Genomic DNA, 24940 nt, shown 5'->3' with positions numbered 1-24940 from the left:
GAACGAAACCCTCCGACCCTCCCCATCGACCAACTGTCAGAATGAACGAAATGCAGTCCTGGGTGTAATTGAAGCAGAAACAATAACAGCAGAATCCTACCCCTGTAATCAATTGTGAACTTGTTGGTGTCTCAGCAAGTTCGAGGAAACACAGAATCCCTTCCCACACTGAGAGCAGGTGAACGGTGTCTCCCCAGTGTGAATTCGCTGATGTGACTTGAGGTTGGATGACTGAGTGAATTCCTTCCCACACTGAGGGCAGGTGAATGGCCTCTCCCCAGTGTGAACTCGCTGATGTGAGTTCAGGCCGGATAACTGAGGGAATCCCTTCTCACACTGAGAGTAGGTGTACGGTCTCTCCCCAGTGTGTGCTCGCTAGTGTGTCTGCAGGGTGGATGAGTGACTGAATGTCTTCTCACAGTCTGAGCAGGTGAACGGCCTCTCCCTGGTGTGAACCCGCTGGTGTGACTTCAGATGGGATAACTGAGTGACTCCCTTCCCACACACAGAGCAGGTGAAGGGCCTCTCCCCAGTGTGAATGGGTCGATGAGCTTCCAGCGCAGATGGAACCCTGAATCCCTTCCCACAGTCCCCACATTTCCACCGTTTCCCCATGTTTTGGGTCTCCTCTTGTCTCTCCAGTCGGACAATCAGTTGAAGCCTCGTCCACACACAGAACACGTGTACGGTCTCTCCCCGCTGTGAATGGTGTGATGTGTTTTCAGGCTGTGTAACTGGTTAAAGCTCTTTCCACAGTCAGTGCTCTGGAACACTCTCACTCGGGTGGGTGTGTCTCGGTGCTTTTCCAGTCACACTGATATTTAAAATCTTTTGAAGCCAACAGGTCGGGTGAACATTCCTCCTTCCCGATTTAATGGCCAATGAACCGAGTGACTCTGTCAAATCTAAATATGATGTTTGAGATTTCTGTCTGTAAATCCTCTCCTTTTAACATCCTGTAAAAGGAGTTTACAAAATAAATCACAGTCAGTACAGGATAGAAATTCAGAACAGATTATTTTAATTTCTATAAAACATTCTTTCCTCTCATTCCCCAAAAGCTGTAAATCTCCATCCCACTCACTCTCCCTCCATTCTCACTCTGCTGTATCTAATATTCACCCTCCCAATTCTCCTGAAGGTGCTGATTCAGGCTGATTGACAGATCCATGCTCACTGCTTCCTGTCCTAGGCACAGAGACCATAACAAACAGGAGGTACAGTCGAAGCAACAGTGCTAACCACTCTGGTACCCTGCCGCCCAGCACCATTTTTCCACGCCATCCCCCATATCCCTCGATAACTTCACTACCTAGAAACCTATCAAACTGCCCTGAAAATATTTGATGACTGAGGTTCCACAGTCCTCTGGGGTAGAGAATTCCAAAGCTTCACCACATTTCCTTTAAATGTATTGATGGGGGCAGCACAGTGGCACAACGGTTAGCCCTGCTTCCTCTCGGTGCCGAGGACCCGGGTTCGATCCCGGCCCCAGGTCACTGTCCATGTGGAGTCTGCACATTCTCCCCGTGTCTGCATGGGTCTCACCCCCACAACCCAAGAAGATGTGCAGGGTGGGTGGATTGGCCATGCTAAATTTCCCCTGAATTGGAAAAAAAAATTGGGTATTTAAAAAAATTAATCAATTCATTGACGGGGATTTGGGGGCCGCTGGTTAGGCCAGTATTTTTTTGTCATCCCTAGTTGCCCTTCAGAAGGTGGTGGTGAGCTGCCTTCTTGAACTTCTGCAGTCCCTGAGGTGTAGGTACACCCACTGTGCTGGTAGGGAGGAGTTCCAGGATTTTGCCCCAGCGACACTGAAGGAACGGCGATATATTTCCAAGTCGGTCTGGTGAGTGACTTGGAGGGGAACCTCCAGGGGGTGAGGTTCCCAGGTATCTGCTGCTCTTGTCCTTCTAGATATTAGTGGTCGTGGGTTTGGAAGGTGCTGTCTGAGGAACCTTGGTGACTTACTGCAGTGTATCTTGTAAATGGTACACACGGCTGCCCCTGTTCGTCAGTGGTGGAGGGTTTGAATGTTTGTGGACGGAGGAGCAATCAACCTGGCTGCTTTGTCCTGGGTGGTGTCGAGCTGCTCGAGTGTTGTTGGAGCTGCACTCATCCAGGCAAGTGGAGAGTATTCCATTATACTCCTGACTTGTGCCTTGTAGATGTTTGGACAAGCTCTGGGAGGTCAGGTTGTGAGTTACTCGCTGTAGGATTCCCAGCCTTTATTTCGCTAAGAAGGAGATACAGAGCTTTCCGGGAATGGAGAAGGGGGTGGTGTTGGCAATTTATGGGGCGATTTGAGGAGAACAGAAGGCCCACTGGAGGGGATTAAGGCAACGTGGGAGGAAGAGCTGGGAGAGAGCATGGAGGAGGGGTTGTGGTGTGAGGTGCTCTGGAGGGTAAATGCCTCAACTTTGTGCGCGAGGTTGGGGCTGATAGAGCTGTACGTGGTGTATCGGGCGCACCTCACAAAGGTGAAGATGAGCCGACTCTTTGAGGAGGTAGAGGATGTTTGTGAACGTTGGGGGGGGGGGCCTGCAAACCACGTTCATATGTTTTGATCCTGTCCAAAGCTGGAGGGGTATTGGCGGGAGGTGTTCAAGGTAATTTTGAAGGTGGTACATGTGAGGCATGAGCCGGGTCCTCTGGAGGCCATATTCGGGGTATTGGATCGGCCAGGGTTGGAAGCGGGTGCGGAGGCAGATGTTTTACCCTTCGCCTCGCTCATCGCCCAAAGGCGGATCCTGTTGGGGTGGAGGTCAGTTTCTCCACCCTGTGCCCTGGCGTGGCGGGGGGATCTGTTGGAGTTTTTAACACTCGAAAAAGTGAAGTTTGAGTTGAGGGGAAGGGTGGAAGGATTGTACAATTCATGTGTTTATTATGCACTTTCAAAAATTGGATGACATTGAACAAAAGAGTGGAGTGGGGGGGGTTGGGGTGGGGTTGGACTGTGTATGTTGTTGGTGACTATGTATGGGGTTGTATGGTGAATTCCTGAATCCTTTTCTTTGATGTTTGTATTTAAAATGTTGAGGGTTGGTGGGAGGGAGGAATTGTTGGCCAGGGGATTGACATTATATTTGTTACTGTTGATTGTTTGTCGGTGGGTGTAAATTTGGATGAAAATGTGAAAAAGGAGAATAAAAATATTTAGTAAGAAAAATAATTCCCAGCCTTTAACCTGCCCTGGTAGCCACAGTACTAATATGGCTAGTCCACTTCAGATTCTGATCAATAGTAACCCCCAGGATGTTGTTTGTGGGGGATTCAGCGATGGTAATGCCATTGCATGTCAAGGAGCGGTGGTTAGACGTAAGGGTAGCACAGTGGTTAGCACTGTTGCTTCTCAGCTCCAGGGTCCTAGGTTTGATTCCAGGCTAGGGCCACCGTCTGCGTGGAGTCTGCACGTTCTCCGTGTCTGCGTGGGTTCCCTCCGGGTGCTCCAGTTTCCTCCCACAAATCCTGAAAGACATGTTGTCAGGTAATTTGGACATTCTGAATTCTCCCCCTGTGACCCGAACAGGCGCCGGAATGTGGGGACTCGGGGCTTTTCACAGTAACTTCATGGCAGTGTTAATGTAATCCTACTTGTGACAATAAAGATTATTCTCATCTTGCAGGAGATGGTCATTGCCTTGCACTTGTGTTACACCCTCGAGTGAGGAAATCCCTCCTCATCTCAGCTTTCTCTCCATTTTCCTGCCGGTTTCCCATGACCCTTGACTCCCTCGCCAATCAGAAATCTGTCGGGGGGGACGGGGGGGGGGGGGGGGGGGGGGGGGGGGACGGGGGGGGGGGGACGGGACCACGTGAAGCGGCTTTTCCGCAGGTTCTGGTGTCACTCGCCTATAATCTGTAATTTATCCTGATTTCCCGGCATTCATCGAATTAATGCCAGAATTAATAGTTGTTCTCATGTCCCTGGAAGACTTCAGGATTGGTTTTGGTGAGATTATGCCGAAATATGTCAAGAAATCTATTGATTGGGCTGCATGTGGCGCAGTGGTTAGCACTGGGGCTGCAGCGCTGAGAACCCGGGTCCGAATCCTGACCCTGGGTCACTGTCCGTGTGTAGTTTGCACATTCTCCCCATGTCTGTGTGGGTTTCACCCCCACAACCCAAAGATGTGTAGGGTAGGTGGATTGGCCATGCGAAATAGCCCCTTAATTGGAATAAAGAGATAATTGGGTACTCTAAATTTTATTTTAAAAAAGAAATCTATCGATAAAAGAGTGCAGGTGGATTCAGTGGGGGTGGAGACGCCTTTTGAACATGGCGGCCTGACCCTCAGGAGGTCCCTCGACCCCGCGCTCTCCGGGACTCTCTTGGAGGCGGTGAAAATGATGACTGCCGACATTCTCCATGTTATTGACCAGAGGCTGAGTGAGCTGACTCAATATCTGTGAGCGCATGAGGACGAGCTGCAAAATATCAAGGAAAGGATTGACGATCCCGAGGAGAGAATCCAGAATGTTGAGCAAGATGCCTCCTCGGCAGATGCAAGAATTCAATCCTTGGAAAACCGGCTGAGTGGTGTGGTGGACTCCTGGAGGACTTGGAGAACTGAGGGTGAGAGAAAGAACACCCGAGTCGTCGGCCTGCCAGAAGGTGTGGAGGGTAAGGTTCCTGTTAGGTTCTTCAAGGGCTGGCTGCCACATTTTCTCAAGATAGATGTGAAGCCTGGGTGTTTCAAATTAGAAAGGGCATCGGATCCTGTCTTTGAGGCCAAGGGATAATTTTCATCCCAGGCCTGTAATCATTCACTTCCACAACTTGAAAGATCACCAGAGGGTCCTGGAGACGGGTAAGGTCATTTGGGACCTGGCTCCATGAGGGACTGAGGATTTAGTTCTTCCAGGATTTTTCGGCAGCCACAAAAACGAGATACAAGGTCTTCCTTTTGGTTAACTCGACCCCTGAATTCCCCACTCCATTTTGTGGAGGACGTGTGACGTTTATGCTCGGGGCTGATCATTTCTCACACTGCTAATAAAAGGTGCAGAATGCTGGAGAACCAGCGGCGTCTGGAGGTTTGCGAAGGTGGCGGAGAATCATATGGAGGGCCCGAGTAAGCTATTGCTGAAGGAGGTTAACGCAGCAAGAGTGGCTTTGGACTCCTATCGACTCAGCAGGTCGAGAAAAGTTGAGAGTTTGTGAGGCAGAAGTTGTACGAGTTTGGGAATAAGCCGAGCAAATACTTGGCCTGTTTGACAAAGAAAAAGGCCGACTTTAGAGTGATTCCCAAAGGCCATCCTGGTGTGGGGTGATGGTGTAGAGAGCTCTGCGCTTCTTTCTTGAAAAGAGGCCTTAACAATTCCCATCTACTCTACTCCGCCTGGCTGAACTCGGTCTATCTCTCAACAACTTCTCCTTCAACTCATCCCACTTTCTCTAAATCAAAGGTGAAGCAATGAGTAGCTGCATGGATCCTAGCTACGCTTGCCTTTTTATGGGGTATGTGGAACATTCCTTGTTCCAGGCCAACCCAGGTCCCCTCCCACAACTCCTTTACCAATTCATTGATGACTATTTTGGTGCCATTTCAAGCTCCCGTCCGGACTTGAAAAATTCATCAACTTCACTTCTAGTTTCCACCCCTCCATCATTTTCACCTGTTCCATCTCAGACACTTCCCGTCCCTTCCTTGACCTTACTGTCTCCATTTCCGGCAACAGTCTATCCACTAATGTCCATTACAAGCCCACTGACTCCCACAGCTATCTGGACTACAGCTCTTTGCACCCTAAATTCTGTAAGGGCTCCATCCCTTTCTCGCAGGTCCTTCGCCATCGCATTTGTTACGATGGTGCTTCGAAAATGTGTTCCTTCTTCCTCAACTGTGATTTCCCACCTACAGTTGTGGACAGGGCCCTCAACAACATGCGGTCCATCTCCCGCGCCACTATCCTCGCCCCGCCCCTCCCAGAACAAGGATAGAGTCACCCTCGTTCTCACATTTCATCCCACCAGCCTCCATATGCAAAGCACAATCCCCCACCATTTTCGCCAACTCCAGCGTGATGCCACCACCAAACACATCTTTCCTTCCACCCGCTGTCAGCATTCCGCAGAGACCGTTCCCTTCAGGATAGTCTAGTCCACCCCTCCATCATATCTAACACCTCTCCCATCACCCATGGCACTTTCCCTTGCAATCACAGGTGTAACATCTGCCCCTTTACCTCTTCCATGCTTAACATCCCAGGCCCAAAACACTCATTCCAAGTTAAGCAGTGTTTCACTTGCACCCCTTTCAATTTGGTTGATTGCATTCACTGCTCCCAATGTCGTCTCCTCCAAGTCGGAGAGACCAAACGTAGAGTGGGTGATCGCTTTGCTCAGCACCTTCGGTCTGTGTGCATTCAGGACCCTGACCTTCCCATTGCTCACCATTTTAACACAAGACCCTGCTCCCATGCCCACATGTCTGTCCTTGGCCTGCTACGATGTTCCAGAGAAGTTCAACGCATATTGGAGGAGCAGCATCTCATCTTCCGGTTAGACATGCCTTCCAGTCTGAACATCAAATTCAACAACTTCAGATGATTAGCTCTACCCACCTCAACCCTTTTCGTTTTCATTCCATCTCATTTTAACTGTCATTTACCTTTTATTTCTTTCTTCATATATATTTCCCCCCCAATCTTATTCTCTTTCCTTACCTTTTCTCCCCTTTGCTTCCCCCTTTCTCTCATTTTACCTCTCTCCCACCCATGTCCCCCTTCTCCCCACATCTATATCTGTCACACCTTACCCTCTGATTTTAGTTTCTCGGCTGTTTGACCTTTCACATCTTTTATTCTCTCTGGGGACTATCATTAGCACTCTTTCCCCTTGGTTTCTGTAGCTATTAGCAATCTTTCCCCTTGGTTTCTGCGACTATTACTCATCTTTCATTCCCTCACACTACAGTATAAATATCTCCCACTTTCTAAGCCTTTTAGCTTTGACAAAGGGTCATCTGGACTCTAAATGTCAGCTATTTTCTCTCCTTACAGTCGCTGCCACACCTGAGATTTTCCAGCATTTTCTCTTCTGGAATATAATGTTGCTGCAAGTGACCTATTGAAGGCCAGAATGAGAAAAGAAATGGAAAAGTGGAGAAAATAAAGTGTTATACTCACAGATCTTGGGCACAGGATGGAGCTTCAGTCTTTGTGAAGCTCAAATGTCATCCAGACAAATCCCCCGCTCTCAATAGCTGGAGGACTAGAGTCCTTCCGGACCTCCAATCTTTCCATTGGTTGCTGGCCGCCTGAAGACAATGGGCAACGGGTGTCACGTGGTCATTGATGCTCATTTTACCTGAGGGAATAATCACCACCGCGCATGCGCCTCCTCTCCTCTCGATATGCCCCCTCCACGGTGGATGGACTATGGGAGATTCAGCCGCCATTACCCACCCGGAGCCCAGTCTACAAACGTCTGGGATGAAAAGAGGGAGTGGAGAGCACATGTGGGTAGTCACTGGATTTTTTTGTGACGCCCCTTAGCACAATGTTTTGTTAACATAGAACAGAGTGCAGAAGGAGGCCATTTGGCCCATTGAGTCTGCACCGACCCACTTAAGCCCTCACTTCCACCCCATCCCCGTAACCCACTAACCCCTTCTAACCTTTTTGGTCACTAAGGGCAATTTTATCCTGGCCAATCCACCTAACCTGCACGTCTTTGGACTGTAGGAGGAAACCGGAGCACCCGGAGGAAACCCACGCAGACACGGGGAGAACGTGCAAACTCCACACAGACAGTGACCCAGCAGGGAATCGAACCTGGGACCCTGGCGCTGTGAAGCCACAGTGCTATCCACTTGTGCTACCGTGCTGCCGTTAACTTCAGGTGTAACGATTTAGACATATTGGGGAGGGCAATAGGTGAGAGTGAAACTGAACCCGAGAGTCAGCATCTTCAGGGGAGGGGAATTGGGATGAATTAGTGTTACAGTCAATAGGGAGGAAGGAGTGTGTGGAGGGAGAAGCAATATTTTCTGTCATGATCATGAGCTTGGACAATTTTATCAAATCATTTGTGAAACCTGGATTTACAATGTCCCTTTGAAACACCTTGGGAAATTTAATTGCATTAAATGTGCTGTATAAATGCAAATTACTGTGTTATTTATTTATTTTTTAAAAAATATGTTTATTCAAAGTTTTTCAATAACTTTTACAAAACACTCCATTAAGGAAAGAAAATATACAAAAGAGAAATAAACAGGACAATACGCCAACAAACAAAGCATCGTAATCCTCTAACCCTTAAACGATTTAACAAATTAAGAACAAAAATGGGGCAAACGCCCCTTACATAAACCAAAACCTACTGTTCCGTGAGAAAGTCTAGAAACGGTTGCCTCCGTCTGGAGAGCCTTACACAGACCCTCGCAAGGCAAACTTTATCTTCTCCAACCTGAGAAACCTCGCCATGTCATTGATCCAAGCCTCCAAGCTTGGGGGCTTCGCGTCCCTCCACATTAGTAAGATCCTTCTCCGGGCTACCAAAGAGGCAAAGGCCAGAACTACGGACTCTTTCGGCTCCTGTACTCCCGGCTTGTCTGACACCTCAAATATTGCTATCCCCCAGCTCGGTTTTACCCGAGTATCTAAGACCTTGGACATAGCCTTTGCGAAGCCCCTCCAGCGCCGGGCACGCCCAGAACATATGGCCGTGGTTTGCTGGGCTCTCCGAGAACCTCACACACCTGTCCTCTACCCAAAAAAATGTACACATCCTCGCCCCTATCATATGCGCCCTGCGTACCACTTTAAACTGGATCAGGCTGAGCCTGGCGCAAGACAAGGAGGAATTAACCCTGCCCAGGGCGTCAGCCCACAGGCCCTCAGCGAGCTCCTCGCCCAGCTTCTCCTCCCACTTGCCCTTCAGCTCCTCCACCGAGGCTTCCTCCGCTTCCTGCAGCTCCTGGTATATCGCCCAGACCTTACCCTCTCCGACCCACACGTCCAAAATCACCCTGTCTTGGATCCTCCGGGCAGGCAGCAGTGGGAATTCCCCTACCTGCCTCCTCACAAACACCTTAACCTGCATATACCTGAAGGCATTTCCCGGGGGTAACCCAAATTTCTCCTCCAGTGCCCTCAGACTGGCAAAAGTCCCATCAATGAATAGGTCCCCCATCCTTTTGATTCCCGCCCGATGCCAACTTTGGAATCCGCCATCCATCCTGCCCGGTGCAAACCTATGGTTTCATAGATTTCATAGAATTTACAGTGCAGAAGGAGGCCATTCGGCCCATCGAGTCTGCACCGGCCCTCGGAAAGAGCAACCCACCCAAGGTCCACACCTCCACTCCATCCCCATAACCCAGCAAACCCACCCAACACTATGGGCAATTTTGGACACGAAGGGCAATTTAGCATGGCCAATCCACCTAACCTGCACATCTTTGGACTGTGGTTGTTCCGTATCGGGGCCCAGATTGAAGCCCCCATCTCCCCCCTGTGCCGTCGCCACTGCCCCCAGATCCTCAATGTCGCCTCCACCACCGGGCTCGTGGTGTACTGCGTCGAATGTAGCGGCAACGGTGCCGTCACCAGTGCCTCCAGGCTAGTACCTACACATGACACCACCTCTAGTCTTTTCCATGCCGCCTCCTCCCCCTCCATTACCCATTTCCGAATCATTGCCACATTAGCTTCCCAGTAGTAGCTACACAAATTCGGCGGCGCCAGCCCACCCCCCCCTCGCGGCTGGGCTGCAAGAACAGTCTCTTAACCCTCGGGGTCTTACTTGCCCACACATATCCCATAATGCTCCTGCTCACTCGCTTGAAAAAGGCCTTAGGATTGAGAATAGGCAGGCACTGGAACATGACCAAGTACCTAGGGAGGGGCGTCATCTTAACGGACTGCACCTTGCCCGCCAGGGAGAGTGGCAACACGTCCCATCTCTTAACGTCCTCCCCCATCTTGTCCACCAACCGCACCAAGTTGAGCTTATGCAGGACCCCCCAACTCTTGGCCACCTGGATACCCAAATACTGGAAACTCCTCTCCACACTCTTGAGCGGCAGCTCCTCCAACCTCTTCTCCTGACCCCTCGCATGCACCACAAAGAGCTCGTTCTTCCCAATGTTGAGCTTGTATCCTGAGAAGTCACCAAACTCCTTAAGGGTCTGCATGACCTCTGCAATCCCCTCCACTGGATCTGCGATATACAAAAGCAGTCGTCTGCATATAATGAGATCCGATGCTCCTCCCCTCCCCGGACCAACCCCCTCCAGTTTCTAGACTACCTCAGCACCATGGCAAGCGGCTCAATCGCCAGGACAAACAGCAGGGGGGGCAGGGGGCCCTGTCTCGTCCCACAGTACAGTCTGAAGTACTCTGACCACAGCTGATTTGTCGATACGCTCTCTACCGGGGCCCGGTACAACAATTTGACCCACCTTATGAACCCCTCCCCGAACCCAAACCTACCCAGCACTTCCCACAGGTACTCCCACTCCACCCGATCAAAGGCCTTCTCCACATCCATTGCCGCCACCACTTCCGCCCCCTCCCCTCCTCCGAGGGCATCATGATCACAATCAGGAGCCTCCGCACATTTGCATTTAATTGCCTGCCCTTCACAAACCCCGTCTGGTCCTTGTGTATCACTCACGGGACACAATCCTCAAGCCTGGTGGCCAGGACCTTCGGCAGCAACTTAGAGTCCACATTGAGGAGCGAAATTGGCCTATACGAGCCACACTGCAGCGGGTCCTTGTCCCGCTTGAGGATAAGTGAGATCAGTGCCCGAGACATTGTCGGGGGAAGAATCCCTTCTTCCTTCGCCTCATTGAAGGTTCTCACCAGCAACAGACCCAACAGTACCACAAACTTCCCATAGAACTCGACCGGTAGCCCATCCGGCCCCAGGGCCTTGGCAGCCTGCATACTCCCCAACCCCTTAACCAGCTCCTCCATCCCGACCGGGTCCCCCAAACCTTCGACCTGTCCCTCCTCCACCCTCGGGAACCTCAATTGGTCCAGGAACCGTTGCATCCCCGCCCCCCCCCCCCCCCCGGAGGTTCTGACTTGTACAGGTTCCCGTAGAAATCCCTAAAGACCTCATTTATTTTGGCCGGACTCCTCACCGTGTTCCCCCCTCTGTCCCTGATTCCTCCAATCTCCCTCACCGCCTCCTTGCTATGTAGCTGATGCGCCAGCATCCGACTCGCCTTCTCCCCATACTCGTACGCTGCCACTGCACCATCCTCCACTGGGCCTCAGCTTTCCCCGTAGTCAGCAAATCAAACTCCGTTTGGAGGCTCCGGCGCTCCTTCAGCAGCCCCTCTTCAGGCGATTCCGCGTATCTCCTATCCATCCTCCGTTTCTCCCTCACCAATCTCCCCCTCTCCATTCTCTCCCTCTTCTCCCTGCGAGTCCTGATTGAGATTAGCTCTCCCCTGATCACCGCCTTCAGCGCCTCCCAGACCACATTCACCGATACCTCCCCATTATCATTGGCCTCGATGTACCTTTGAATGCACCCCCGGACCCGCCCACAGACCTCCTCATCTGCCAGCAATCACATGCACCACAGCGGGCGCCTCCCCCAACTCCAGCTCCACCCAGTGCGGGGCGTGGTCCGGAATCGCTATTGCCGAGTACTCCGTCCCCTCTACTCTTGGGATCAATGCCCTACTCACCATGAGGAAGTCTATCCGTGAATAGGCCTTGTGCACATGAGAAAAGAAGGAGGACTCTCTAGCCGCTGACCTGGCAAACCTCCACGGGTCCACTCCCCCCATCTGATCCATCAACCTCCTCAGAACCTTGGCTGCAGCTGGCCTCTTGCCCGACCTCGACCTAGATTGATCCAGTGCTGGGTCTAGTACCGTATTGAAGTCCCCCCCACCATTATCAGATTATCGGGATCCGGCTCAGCATGCGCTTCATGAACCCTGCATCGTCCCAATTCGGGGCATTTCCATTCACCAGCAACACCCGGGCCCCCTGCAGCCTACCACTCACCATCCCCCTTTATCCGCCACAATACTCATCGCCTCAAAAGTCACCCGCTTGCTCACCAGGATCAAATTACTGTGTTATTGAAGACTGACGCTTGGCCTCCTCCACTACCCTGAACACCAAGTCCCCGATCATGAACAGTCTGATTAACCAGCTTATTCACACAGATCAGACCAGCCCACCCATTCTCAGTGCATCTGCTTTTCTCAGGCTCCCTTGTAACTCCATCCCTGCTCTCACTGCGCTGAGCTCAAGTGCGAACAAAGCATTTTTGTCTTCAGATTTTTATTGTGAGAGGTTAAACCTATCAGGAGACAATGAATAGGCCGGGTCACTGCTCTCTTCACAATACAAAGCTTTGGGGCTAATGGAGGGCTGTAAATTATGAAAGATTTTGATACACATGGAGAATGTTTTCACTTGTAAGGGTAAGAGAAAAACTAGAGGCTATCAATGTGAGATAATCTCATCAGGAATTCAGGAGAAACTTCTTCCCCAGAGAGTGGTGGGAATGTGGAACTCGCTACCACAGGGATTGGTGGAGGTGAATAACATTGATATATTTATGGGGAAGCTGGATGAACATGAGGGAGAAATGAACAGACGGCTGCACTGATAGAGTCAGATGGGAACGCATGAGAGGAGGCTCAAGTGAAGTCTAAACACTGGCATGGATTGGTTGGGCTGTTTCGATGTTGTATATTCAATGTAATTTAGCCTGGTATTGCCTTTAACTCTCACATAGTCGATTCCGGGTGAAAGTGAAACAGTTTCACTCCCAGAAAAACATTTCAGCTCATTGTTTCCAGCTGTTGTCCAATCGGTGCCTCTTGTCAGCCAGGTGTCCGTGTGAGGAGTCAAGGTATTCAATGCAACGACAAAGATCTTATGTACTTTGTACCAATATATCTTTGAAGAGCAGATCTTTTTTTCAAATGGACTGGATTATTTAAATTTGAGGTTTTAATCAATTCTTTGAAGTGCTTAATTATCAGACAGTCTTATTCAAATCGGAGAGTTTGTTTTATACAAGATAAAGTAGGCACATGATCAGCACCCCATTCACCATCTCCACCATTAATACCCAGTGGCAGCAGTGTGTAGAAACTACAAGCAGCACAGTAGCACAATGGTTAGCACCGTTGCTCACATCACCAGGAACCGACGTTTGATTCACGACTTGGGTCATTGTCTGTGAGTAATCTGCACATTCTCGCTGTGTCTGCGTGGGTTTCCTCCGGGTGCTCCGGTTTCCTCCCACAAGTCCCGAAAGATGTGCTGTTAGGTGAATTGGACATTTTGAATTCTCCCTCAGTGTACCCGAACAGGTGCCAGTATGTGGCAACAAGGGGATTTTCACAGTAACTTCATTGCAGTGTTATTGTAAGCCTACTTGTGGCAATAATAATAAGATTATTATTATAATAAAGAATATTACCATCTCCCAACATTTATTTTCTAAGGGGCCTCTGTGGAGTTGAGGTTTCAATCAGATCAGCCGGGAACTTATTGAATGGAGGAGCAGGCTCGAGGGGCCGAGTGGCCTACTCCTGCTGCTAATTTGTATGTTAGCACATCCTTTATAATAGATTGCAGCATTTTCCCTCCTACTGATGTCAGGCTAATGGGTCTGTGGTTTCCCGTTTTCTCTCCCTCCTTAAATATTGGGGTTACATTTACCACCTTCCAGAATCCATAGAATTTTAAAAGATGACCACCAATATATCCACTATCTCTACAGCCACCTCTTTCAACACTCTGGGATGTAGAGCAGCAGCTTTTGGGGATTTATTAACTTTCAACCACGTTAATTTCTCCAGTACTACTTTTTCACTAATACTAATCTCTTTCAGTTCCTCGCACTCACTAGTGCCTTGGTTCGCTCGTGTTTTTAGGACAATTTCTGTATCTTCCTCCATGTAGACAGACACACATTGTTTAGTTTCTCTGCCATTTCCTTATTCCCCATTATAAACTCTCCTGTCTCTGCCTGGAATGGACCCACATTGGTCTTTGCTAATCTTTTCTTTTCAGATTCCTACAGGAGCTTTTCGTGTTCTCCCCAGTTTGCTCTCATATTCTATTTTCTCTTTATCAGTTTCTTGTTCCTCCTTTGCTGAATTCTTAAAACAAGTTCCCAATCCTCAGGCTCACTACTATATTGTGTCCTCCATTGATCTAATGGAATCTTTAACTTTTCTTGTTAGCCACGATAGCTTCACTTTTGCTGTTTAATTTTTGCTTCTGAAAGGAATCTATATTTTATGTAAATAAAATGCAAGTGGTTGCCTGTCTATTGTCCATCGTCATACAAAGAACAACACAGGAACAGGCCCTTCAGCCCACCAAGCCTGCTCGGATCATGATGTCTGTCTAAACTAAAACCTTCTGTGCTTCCAGGGTCTGTATCCATCTATTCCCATCCTATTCATGTATGCGTCAAGATGCCTCTTAAACGTCACTATCGTACCTGCTTCCACCACCTCCTCCGGCAGCGAGTTCCTGGCACTCACCACCCTCTGTGTAAAAAAACTTCCCTCGCACATCTCCTCTAAACTTTTCCCCTCGCACCTTAAATCTATGTCACCTGGGAATTGACTTTTCCAACCTGGCAAAAAAGCTTCTGACTATCCACTCTGTCCATGCCACTCATAATTTTGTGAACTTTTATCAGGTCGTCCCTCAACCTCCGTCGCTCTAGTGAAAACAATCCGAGTTTATCCAACCTCTCCTGACAGCTAATATCCTCCAGGCCAGTCAACATTCTGGTAAACCTCCTCTGTACCCTCTCCAAAGCCTCCACATCCTTTTGGTAATGTGGTGACCAGAATTGTCGGCAATATTCCACGTGTGGCCGAACTAAGGTTCTGTACAGCTGCAGCATGAATTGCCAATTTTTATACTCAATGCCCTGACCAATGAAGACAAGCATGTCCCTCCCCACATTGAGAGCAGATGAATGGTCTCTCCCCAGAATTAACTCGCTAGTGTCTCCGTAGTTGGGACGGATCATTGAATGTCTCCCCTGCTCAGAGCAGGTGAATGGCCTCTTCCAGGTGTGAACTCGCTAGTGTTCCCGCAGGGTGTATGGATATCTGAATCCCTTCTCTCACTAAGAGAGAAGCAGCTTCTTAGCTCCTTATCCACCTGCGTTGCCACTTTCAGTGATACGTTTATTGTAATTTCCCAATCTACCACAGACAACTTGCCCCTCCTACCATGACAGTTTCCTTCTGTGAGAAACACCCAGATAAATTCGTCAAAAGAACCATGTAACCACCATAGCCCATCTTCATGGCAACGTGGCTGCTTTGGGGACTAAATATCTTCCAACGTGCAAACACCTTTTCATTCTGTGCTCCTCGTCAAACTTGGAACCAGGTAATCGCAACGAGCCTCAAAAATGGTCAGCCCACCGGAGGCAGAGGTGTTAGACCGGCCAGTCCAGCAGAAAGAAACCCTCCAATCATCACCATTCACCAGATGTCAGAATGAACAAAATGCAGTCCTGGATGTCAGTGAGAGCAGAAACAATAACAACGGAGCCAACATCTGTAAGTTGTGAACTTGTTGGAGTCACAACAGGTGTGATGAATCACAAAGCCCCTCCCACATTGGGAGCAGATGAATGGTCTCTCCCCAGAATTAACTCGCTGGTGTCTCCGTAGTTGGGACGGAACATTGAATGTCTCCCCTGCTCAGAGCAGGTGAATGGCTTCTTCCAGGTGTTCCTGCTCGTGTTCCTGCAGTGTGTATGGATATCTGAATCCCTTCTCTCACTAAGAGCAGGTTAACGCCTTCTGCCCAGTGTGAACTTGCTGGTGCCTCTGCAGGTTGGATAACCGAGTGAATCCCTTCTCACACTGAGAGCAAGTGAACGGCCTCTCCCCAGTGTGAACTCGCTGGTGTGTCTTCAGGTTGGATAACTGAGTGAATCCCTTATCACACACAGTGCAGGTAAACGGCCTCTCCCTGGTGTGAACTCGCTGATGTATCCCCAGGCTCTTTAAAGTAGTGAATCTATTCTCACACTGAGAGCAGGCGAACGGTCTCTCCTCAGTGTGAATTCGCTGGTGTCTCTTCAGGCTCGATGAAGTAGTGAATCCCTTCCCACACTGAGAGCAGGTGAATGGCCTCTCCTCAGTGTGAACTTGCTGGTGTCTCTGCAGGCTCAATAAAGTAGTGAATCCCTTCTCACACTGAGAGCAGGTGAACGGCCTCTCCCCAGTGTGAATTCGCTGGTGCGTCAGCAGGCTCGATGAAGTTGTGAATCCTTTCTCACACTGAGAGCAGGTGAACGGCTTCTCCGCAGTGTGAACTCGCTGGTGTATCTTCAGGCTGGATAACTCAGTGAATCCCTTCCTACACTGAGAGCAGGTGAAGGGCTTCTCCCCAGAGTGAACTCGCTGGTGTCTCTTCAGGCTGGATAACTCAGAGAATCCCTTCACACACTGAGAGCAGGTGAACGGTCTCTCCCCAGTGTGACTGCGTCGATGAGTTTCCAGCTCTGATGGAGATCTGTAGCCCATCCCACAGTCCCCACATTTCCACGGTTTCTCCATGTTTTGGGTCTCCTCGAGTCTCTTCAGGTTGGACAATCAGTTGAAGCTTCATCCACACACAGAACACGTGTATGGTCTCTCCCCGCTGTGAATGGTTTGATGTTTTTTCAGGCTGTGTACCTGGTTAAAGCTCTTTCCACAGTCAGTGCTCTGGAACACTCTCACGCGGGTGTGTGTGTCTCGGTGCTTTTCCAGTCACATTGATATTTAAAATGTTTTGATGCCGACAGATCGGGCAAACATTTCTCCTTCTAGATTCAAGGGCCGATGATACTCAGATCCCAAGGTATCGAGTGACTCTGTAAGACCGAGACGTGACAATTGAGATTTCTGTCTGTAATTCCTCCTCTTGTAATATCTGTAAAAGGAGTTTACAAAAGTCAACACTCAGTACAGGATAGAAATTCAGAACAGAGAATTCTAGTGTCTATGGAACATTCCTTCCTCTCATTCCCCAATAACTCATCTCCAGGGAGTAGACTCGGAGGGGCAGGGTATCGGAGCAGTGACTGTAGGAAGGATGAGCTAGCTGACCACTGCACCCTGGTACAGGAGGCCATTCAAGCGGGGGGAGGAAGTGGTAGTTGTCGGGGATTCTATAATTATGGGAACTGATAACATCCTTTGTAAACAGGACCGAGAGTCCCACATGGTATGTTGCCGGCCCGGTGCCAGGGTGAGGGGCATCTCTAACCGGCTTGAAAGGATATTGGAGAGGGAGGGGGAGGATCCAGTTGTTGTGGTCCACATTGGGACAAACAATATCGGCAAGACTAGGAAAGAGGGCCTGTTTGGGAATATTAGGAACTAGGAACAGAATTAAAGAACAGGTCCCAAGGATTATAATCTCTGGATTATTCCCTGAGCCACGTGCAAATTGGCATAGAGATGAGAAAATTAGGGAAGTAAACACATGGCTGAAGGAGTGGTGCAGGAAAGAGGGGTTCCATTTCATGGGGTACTGGCATCAGTATTGGGACAGGAGGGATCTGTACCGTTGGGACGGTCTCCACCTGAACCGATCTGGGACCAGTGTCCTCGTGGAAAGGATAAATAGGGCGGTCAGAAGGACTTTAAACTAATGGAGGGGGAGAGGAAGGCCTCAGGGGAACTCAATACAGTTCCAAAAAGAAGTAGCAGGACGGTCTGGACTGGACAAATATACCGGTTATAAAGTTTACAGGAGGGACAGAGAATATGACAGAGGGGGTGGAGTAGCCTTGCTGATTAGAAATACTATCACCTCAATGGTGAGGATTGGATTTGTTTATTGTCACGTGTATCGAGATACAGTGAAAAGTATTGTTCTGCGTACAGTTCAGACAGATCATTCCATACATGAGAATACACAGGACAAACATCAATACACAATGAAAATACATAGTCACAGGCATCGGGTGAAGCATATAGGAGTGTAGCACTACTCAGTGGAGATGTGTGAAGAGATCAGGTCAGTCCACAAGAGGGTCGATTAGGAGTCTGGTAACAGCGGAGAAGAAGATGTTTTCGAATCTGTTAGAACATAGAACATACAGTGCAGAAGGAGGCCATTCAGCCCATCGAGTCTGCACCGACCCACTTAAGCCCTCACTTCCACCCTATCCCCATAACGCAATAACACCTCCTAATCTTTTTGGTCACTAAGGGCAATTTATCATGCCCAATCCACCTAATCTGCACGTCTTTGGACGTTTTCTCAGACTTTTGTATCTCCTGCCCGATGGAAGAAGTTGGAAGTGTGAACAAGCCGGGTGGGAGGGGTCTTTGAATATGCTGCCCTCTATCCCAAAGCAGCGGGAGGTGCTGACAGAGTCAATGGATGGGAGGCGGGTTTGTGTGATGGACTGGGCGTGTTCACGACTCTCTGTAGTTTCTTACGGTCTTGGACCGAGCAGTGGCTATGCCAGTCTGTGATGCTGCCAGGTAGGATGCTTTCTATGGTGCATCTGTAAAAGTTGGTAAGGGTCAATGTGGACATGCCAAATTTCCTTAGTTTCCTGAAAAAGTATAGGCGCTGTTGTGCTTTCTTGGTCGTAATGTTGACGTGGGTAGACCAGGACAGGTTGTTGGTGATGTGCACACCTCGGAATTTGAATCTGTAGTCAATGAATAGGAGTCTGATGTCGGAGTCCTTGTTGTCGAGATGCTCCAGGTGAGTGTGGCGCCAGGGAGATGGCGTCTGCTGTGGAGGATATAATGAGGGGAAGGATCCAGCGGAGACCATGGATTCTCTGTCGGCGGGATCTTCCGCTTCGCTGGCAGCGCGCTCACGCCAACGGACTTCCCAACTGCATGGGGGTGCCCTCAGTGGGAAACCCCATTGGCCGGCTGCTGGGACGGAGAATCCCGCCCCACATGGGTGGAACTGAGGAACAAAAAAAATCTCAAACTGTAATGGGTGTTGTGTATCGACCGTCTGGTTAGCTCTCAGGTGCTAGATTGTATAAAGGCAGAAATTAGGCAAGTGTGTAGCAAAGGCAGAGGAGTATTAATGGGGGATTATAACTGACACACAGATTGGGAGAGGCAGACAAGCACCTGTCAGAAAGGAAGTGAATTTCTGGAATGGGGTCAGGGATAGTTTCCTGCAGCAATATGTTCCAGATGTAACAAGGGGACGGGCAATATTAGATTTAGTTATGAGTAATGAGCCCAATTTAATTAGTAGCCTAACTGTGATCACAACATGATTAAAATCAGTGTAGTGTTTGAAAGTGAAAAGCACGTTCCAGACAGTAGAATTTTAGACTTGGGTAAGGCTGACGTTAACGGGATGAGACAGAGACTGTCCTCGGTAAACTGGGGAGATCTGTTAATGGGTCAAACAACTGAGGATCAGTGGAGAATATTGAAAGAAACATTTAACGAGATACAGAGCAAGTATATACCCCTGAGAGGAAAAGGCTCCACTTAACAAAAAAAAAAACAGCCATGGACAAATAAAGAGATTAGGGATAGCTTAAAACTAAAAGAAAGAGCGCACAAAAATACAAGACACAGGACAGATCCGGACGAATAGGATAGGTACAAGGACCAGCAAAGGGTCACAAAGCAGCTTGTAAGAGCGACTAAAAGGGATTATGAAAGGAAACTTGCAAGGTTCATCAATATCACTGAGAAGAAATGTTTAGTTATATAAAGGGAAAGCGGGTGGTGAAGAGCAATGTCGGCCCAGTAAAAGCTGGAAATGGAGATATTGTCAGTGATAATGGGGGAATGGCAGACACGCTGAACAATTACTCTGCCTCAGTATTTACAGTTGAAAAGTGGGATAACTTGCCAGAAGTCCCGAAAAAATTAATAGCCGATAGAGGACAGGGACTTGATACAATTAACATAACTATACCATCACGAACTAGTAAACTAATAGAACTAAAGAGTGACAAATCCCCAGGACCTGACGGTTTCCATCCGAGGGTGTTAACGGAAGTCGGGGAGCACATTGTAGATGCCCCAACGATAATCGTCCAGAGTTCCCTAGATTCAGGAGTTGTCCCTCTGGATTGGAAAATTGCACTTTCTGAAGTGCGGATACACCAACGAGTTCACACTGGGGATAGGCCATTCACCTGCTTTTAGTGTGGGAAGGGATTCATTTTTTAAGAAGGGTGAAAGGGGAAAAACGGAATTGCAGACCAGTTAGCCAAACATGACATGGTAGCACAATGGTTAGCACTGTTGCTACACAGCCCCAGGGACCCAGGTGCGATTCCCGGCTTAGGTCACTGTCTATGTGGAGTCTGCACGTTCTCCCTGTGTCTCCGTGGGTTTTATCCTGGTGCTCCCACAAGTCCCCAAAAGACGAGCTGTTAGGTGAATTGGACAGTCTGAATTCAGTCCCTCAGTGTTAATGTAAGCCTACTTTTGAGACTAATAAAGATTATTATTATGAACATCTATGGTGGGGAAACTGCTGGAATGTATAATTAGGGATGGGGTAACTGAACACTTTGAAAAACTTTGTTCGATCAGGGACAGCCAGGTCTGATTTATTTTACTGAATTTTTTGAGGAGGTGACTAAGGTCGAGGACAGGGGAATGTCTATGGATGTCATTTATATGGACTCCCAGAACGCATTTGATAAAGTCCCACACAAGAGACTGTTCGCTAAGGTGGAAGCCCTCGGAGTTGAGGGCAAATTATTGACACGGTTAGGAAATTGGTTGAGGGGCAGGAGAGTGCAGGGATATGGGTATTTAATACGGGACAATGAAGAGTATAACACCAAGTTGTAGACAAACAAAACTTATTTTATTTAACATTAACTATATACACAGCTCCAGTTGCTGAGTTAGGAGAGATTACTCAAATTCGACCGGTTGCATTTTACAGGATTAAATTCAATTTGCCACTGTTCTGCCATTGAACCAGCCCGTCCATATCATCCTGAAATCTGAGGCGTTCTTCACCATTCCCCACACCCCCAATTTTTGTGTCATCTGCATATCTCCAACATTCACATTCAGATCATTGATGTACGCTCCGAACAACATGGAACCCAACACCGATCGCAGTGGAACACCATTGGACACAGGCTTCCAGTCACAAAGACAATCTTTGACCATCTCCCTCTGCCAGGAAGCCAATTTTGGTGTCAATTTGCCCTGGATCCCATCTTGACCAGTCCCCCATGTGAGACCTTGTCACAAACCTTACTAAAGTCTAAATAGGCTACATGTGGGCGGCACGGAAGCACAGTGGGTAGCACTGTTGCTCCATGGTTCCAGGTTCGATTCCCGGCTTGAGTCAGTCTGTATGGAGTCCGCACGTTCTCCCCGCGTCTGCGTGGGTTTTTCCGGGTGCTCGGAGTTCCTCCCACAAGTCCCGAAAGACTTGCTTGTTAGGTAAATTGGCCATTCTGAATTCTCCCTCTGTGTACCCAAACATGCACCGGAATGTGGCGACTAAGGGATTTTCACAGTAACTTCATTGCAGTGTTAATGTAAGCTTACTTGTGACAAAAGATATTATCAACTGCACACTTAGTCACCTCCTCAGAAAATTCAAATGAAATAGAATCCACAGAATCCTTCTGCACCGACCCTCCGATAGAGCATGCTACCCAGGTCCACTCCCCCTCTCTAGCCCCTTAAACCCACCGACCTTTCGGACACTAAGGGGCAATTGTTCATGGCCAATCCACCTATCCTGCACATCTTTGGACTGTGGGAGGAAACTGGAGCACCCGGAGGACACCCACGCAGACGCGGGGAGAACGAGCAAACTCCACACAATGTAGACCAATGTAGATCTCTTCCTTTCCAATCCCCCACCGTCTTCCTTCAAACCAAATTTCTCCTTCTGATTTCCTGCTTTCAGTGACCCAAAACTTAAAGAGTCAGAGAGTTTTACAGCACAGAAAGATGCCCTTCGGCCCATCGTAAAAATGCTGCCTGTTCAGCCACAGCAGGTCAAAGATGAAAAGAGAGAGCAACAGCTCAGCACTTCATGAAGACAGGTAGCCATTTGGTCTGTCCCTCACTGCCACCAGCTCAGATACAACACTGCACAAACTTAGCAGCCACAATAGAGTTGGGATCAGCTGTGGTGAAACACTGGACCTGGATCCAGATCAGGGTGAAATATAGTTTGCTTGCCAGTTCATTGGATGGTGAGGTCAGAGATGGGTTCTGCGATGGGTGGACTCAGATGAAGATTTTAAGAGGCACTGATGAGGGTGTACATTGAGAGGCTGAGTGGATTGGCTGGCTTGTCAGACAGTCAGTCCCCTTCACTGTCAAGCAGCATGTAGAGGTCTGACTCCAAGTCTCCAAATTGGCAGAGGACATTGTGCAGAACGTGCCCTGTCCACAGCCTCTGCTCCATCTCCTTGTTCTGGTGCAGAACCAGAGGCACTGCTACTGCTGCTCAGAAACCTGTTACAGCCTTTGTTTGGGACGGTCTTTATAAGACATAATCTCCCTTTGGCAAAGCCATACTGACTATCCTTGATTAATTCTTGCCTCCGCAACAGAGATTAATTCTGTCCCTCAGAATATTTATTTCCTGACCACTCACGTTAAACTCACTGGTCTGTAATCTCCTGGATTTCCCCTACTTCTGTTCTTGAATAATGGAACCACATTATCTGTCCTCCTTCCTCTGGCACCGCTCCTGTGACCAGAGATTTGAAAATTATTCTCAGAGCCTCTGCAATCTCCTCTGTTGCGGCCCACAGCAGCCTGGGAAACATCTCATCTGGGATTGAGGATTTAAACAAGTCACTATGTGAAGGTGAGAATGAGAACATAAATTTAATGGGGAGTAAAGAAAGTGTTTTACTTACAGGAGTTAGAGGAAATTTCAGTCTGTGTGAAGCGAGAGAAGCAGCAGCTTTGCTGAGCAGACAGTAAAGGAACCTCCGTGCAGCCATGACATAGGCCCCAGACTCTGATTGGCTGAAGGATCAGCGTCCATCCAGTTCCTATTGGCCAATGTCACTCATGGAGACAATGAGGGGCGGACTTCGGCCCACGTGGCTAATGAGAAGCTGGGAGAACCGGAAGGACCCTGGTTCTCCAGCCAATCAGAGCGTGGATTTTGTGCGAATGACTATTGAGCTTCACACAAACAGAAACTTCCTCCTGTCTCCAACATCTGAGAGTAAAACACTTTTTTTTCTCCCCCTTTCCATTTATGTTCTCATTCTGACCTTCAATTGGTCACTTGCAACAACTGAAGGGAAAGGAAGTGAATCCAGAGAGGGTGCAGACTCTGCAAAGGTTGGCTCAGGTCTCTCTCTCCCTTAAAGACAGTGACATCCTTTGCTCCCTCAGCTTGACATATTTATTTGTCTGGCTAAAAGGATAGTCTCTTTCCTAATGTTCACAATTAAACGGCTGGTTTCCCCAGAGATGGCTGACATTTAAGGGGATAGTAAATTAATATCAGATAGAGAAATGTCCAGTGTTGTTATATGGTACAGATCAGATATATTATTTATGGTTATGTAAAGTACATTTATGATTATTTCTAGTTTTGTAATATTGTACTGTAGCTACGTTATATATTTCCAGTCATCTCTTCCCTCAGAGGATTGTTAATCTCTGGAATTCTTTCCCCACAGGAACCAGTGGAGTCTGGGGGTCATTGAAGGATGAATTAGACAGAATTATTTTTTTGAATTTAAAGTGCCCAGTCTATTTTTTCAATTGAGGGCCTCTCTCCCTTGGACATGTGCAATTCCGGTCACCCGCTCGCCTGTGCGGTGGATAGAGCAGTTTCTTCAGCATGTGGGGATTATGGGAGCTGCGGCCACCATTACTTCTCCGGAGCCCAGTCCTGGGATTGGGATGAAAAGTGAGGGGGTGGACATTGACCCCAACATGACACAAAGTACATGTGGCTAGTAATTGGATTTGATTGTGATTTCCCCCACCCACCCCCCCCCCCCCCCCCCGCCCCGCCTCACCAAAACATCTTTTTTAAATTTAAAGTACCCAATTCATGTTTTTTCCAATTAAGGGCCAATTTAGTATGGCCAATCCACTTACCCTGCACATTTTTGGGTTGTGGGAATGAGACCCACGCAGACACAGGGATTTTGTGCAAACTCCACACGGAGCGAACCTGGGTCCTCGGCGCCGTGAAACTAGACAGATTTCTGATTGACGAGGGAGTTGAGCATTAAGGGGAGCAGGTAGGAAAATGGACTGAAAGATAAGGTGAGGAGTGAATTCTTCACTTGAGGATGTGGTGAAGTTTTGGAATTCTCTACTCCAGAGGACTGTGGAGCCTCAGTCATCAAGTATTTTCAAGATCGTGATTGATAGGTTTCGAGATGTAGAAGTCACCAAGGGATATGGGGGAATAGTGTGGGGAAATGGTGCTGAGCTAGATCGGCCATTGGGCTCATTACAGGGTTGAGCAAGTTCAATGGGCCAAATGGCCGACTGCAGCTCCTATTTGTGATGGTCGCTGTGTCCAGGACTGGAAACCATGAACATGGATCTGTCAATCAGCCTGAATCAGCACCTTCAGGAGAATTGGGAGGGTGAATATTAGATACAGCAGAGTGAGAATGGAGGGAGAGTGTGTGGGATTGAGATTTACAGCTTTTGGGGGAATGAGGGGAAAGAATGTTCCAGAGGAACTAGAATTGTCTGTTCTGAATTTCTATCCTGTACTGACAGTGATGTATTTTGTACACTATTTTAACAGGAGATTCGAAGAGGACGAATTACAGACAGAAGTCTAATACATGTTGTCTGGATCTGGCAGTCACTCAATTCCTAGACACCTGAATATCATTGGCCTTCGAATATAGAAGGACAAATGCTGGTCGTATCTGTCAGCTTCAAAAGATTTTAAAGATCAGTGTGACAGGAAAAGCACCGAGACGCACACACACCCGAGTGAGAGTGTTCCAGAGCACTGACTGTGGAAAGAGTTTTAA

The 24940-nt window shown here is 48.5% G+C and overlaps 1 protein-coding gene across 2 annotated transcripts; it reads right to left on the bottom strand.

Moving 5' to 3' along the window:
• Positions 1 to 11019: 11019 nt before the first annotated feature.
• Positions 11020 to 23198, bottom strand: LOC140422194 (uncharacterized). 2 transcript variants are annotated; one of them, XM_072507220.1, is made up of 2 exons: positions 22832 to 23198; positions 11020 to 16902 (listed from the first exon to the last, which is right to left on the bottom strand). In XM_072507220.1, exon 2 carries the CDS (start codon positions 16542 to 16544, stop codon positions 15762 to 15764), a length of 783 nt encoding a protein of 260 aa, XP_072363321.1. In that variant the 5' UTR covers positions 16545 to 16902; positions 22832 to 23198; the 3' UTR covers positions 11020 to 15761. The 2 variants fall into 2 exon arrangements, with proteins under 2 accessions (XP_072363321.1, XP_072363322.1); XM_072507221.1 differs by lacking the exon at positions 22832 to 23198 and adding an exon at positions 22564 to 22755.
• Between the last annotated feature and the right edge of the window lie 1742 nt (positions 23199 to 24940).

This window comes from Scyliorhinus torazame, chromosome 5 (genome assembly GCF_047496885.1).
Source record: "Scyliorhinus torazame isolate Kashiwa2021f chromosome 5, sScyTor2.1, whole genome shotgun sequence".
In the NCBI taxonomy this organism is placed as follows: domain Eukaryota; kingdom Metazoa; phylum Chordata; class Chondrichthyes; order Carcharhiniformes; family Scyliorhinidae; genus Scyliorhinus; species Scyliorhinus torazame.
The sequence above is the reverse complement of the archived record's forward strand: the minus strand, read 5'-3'. Positions and strand labels throughout refer to the sequence as shown.

Bases quoted from the DNA above. Each gene is read 5' to 3' on its own strand.
- LOC140422194 (XM_072507220.1), bottom strand. From the start codon at position 16,544: ATGGAGAAACCGTGGAAATGTGGGGACTGTGGGATGGGCTACAGATCT.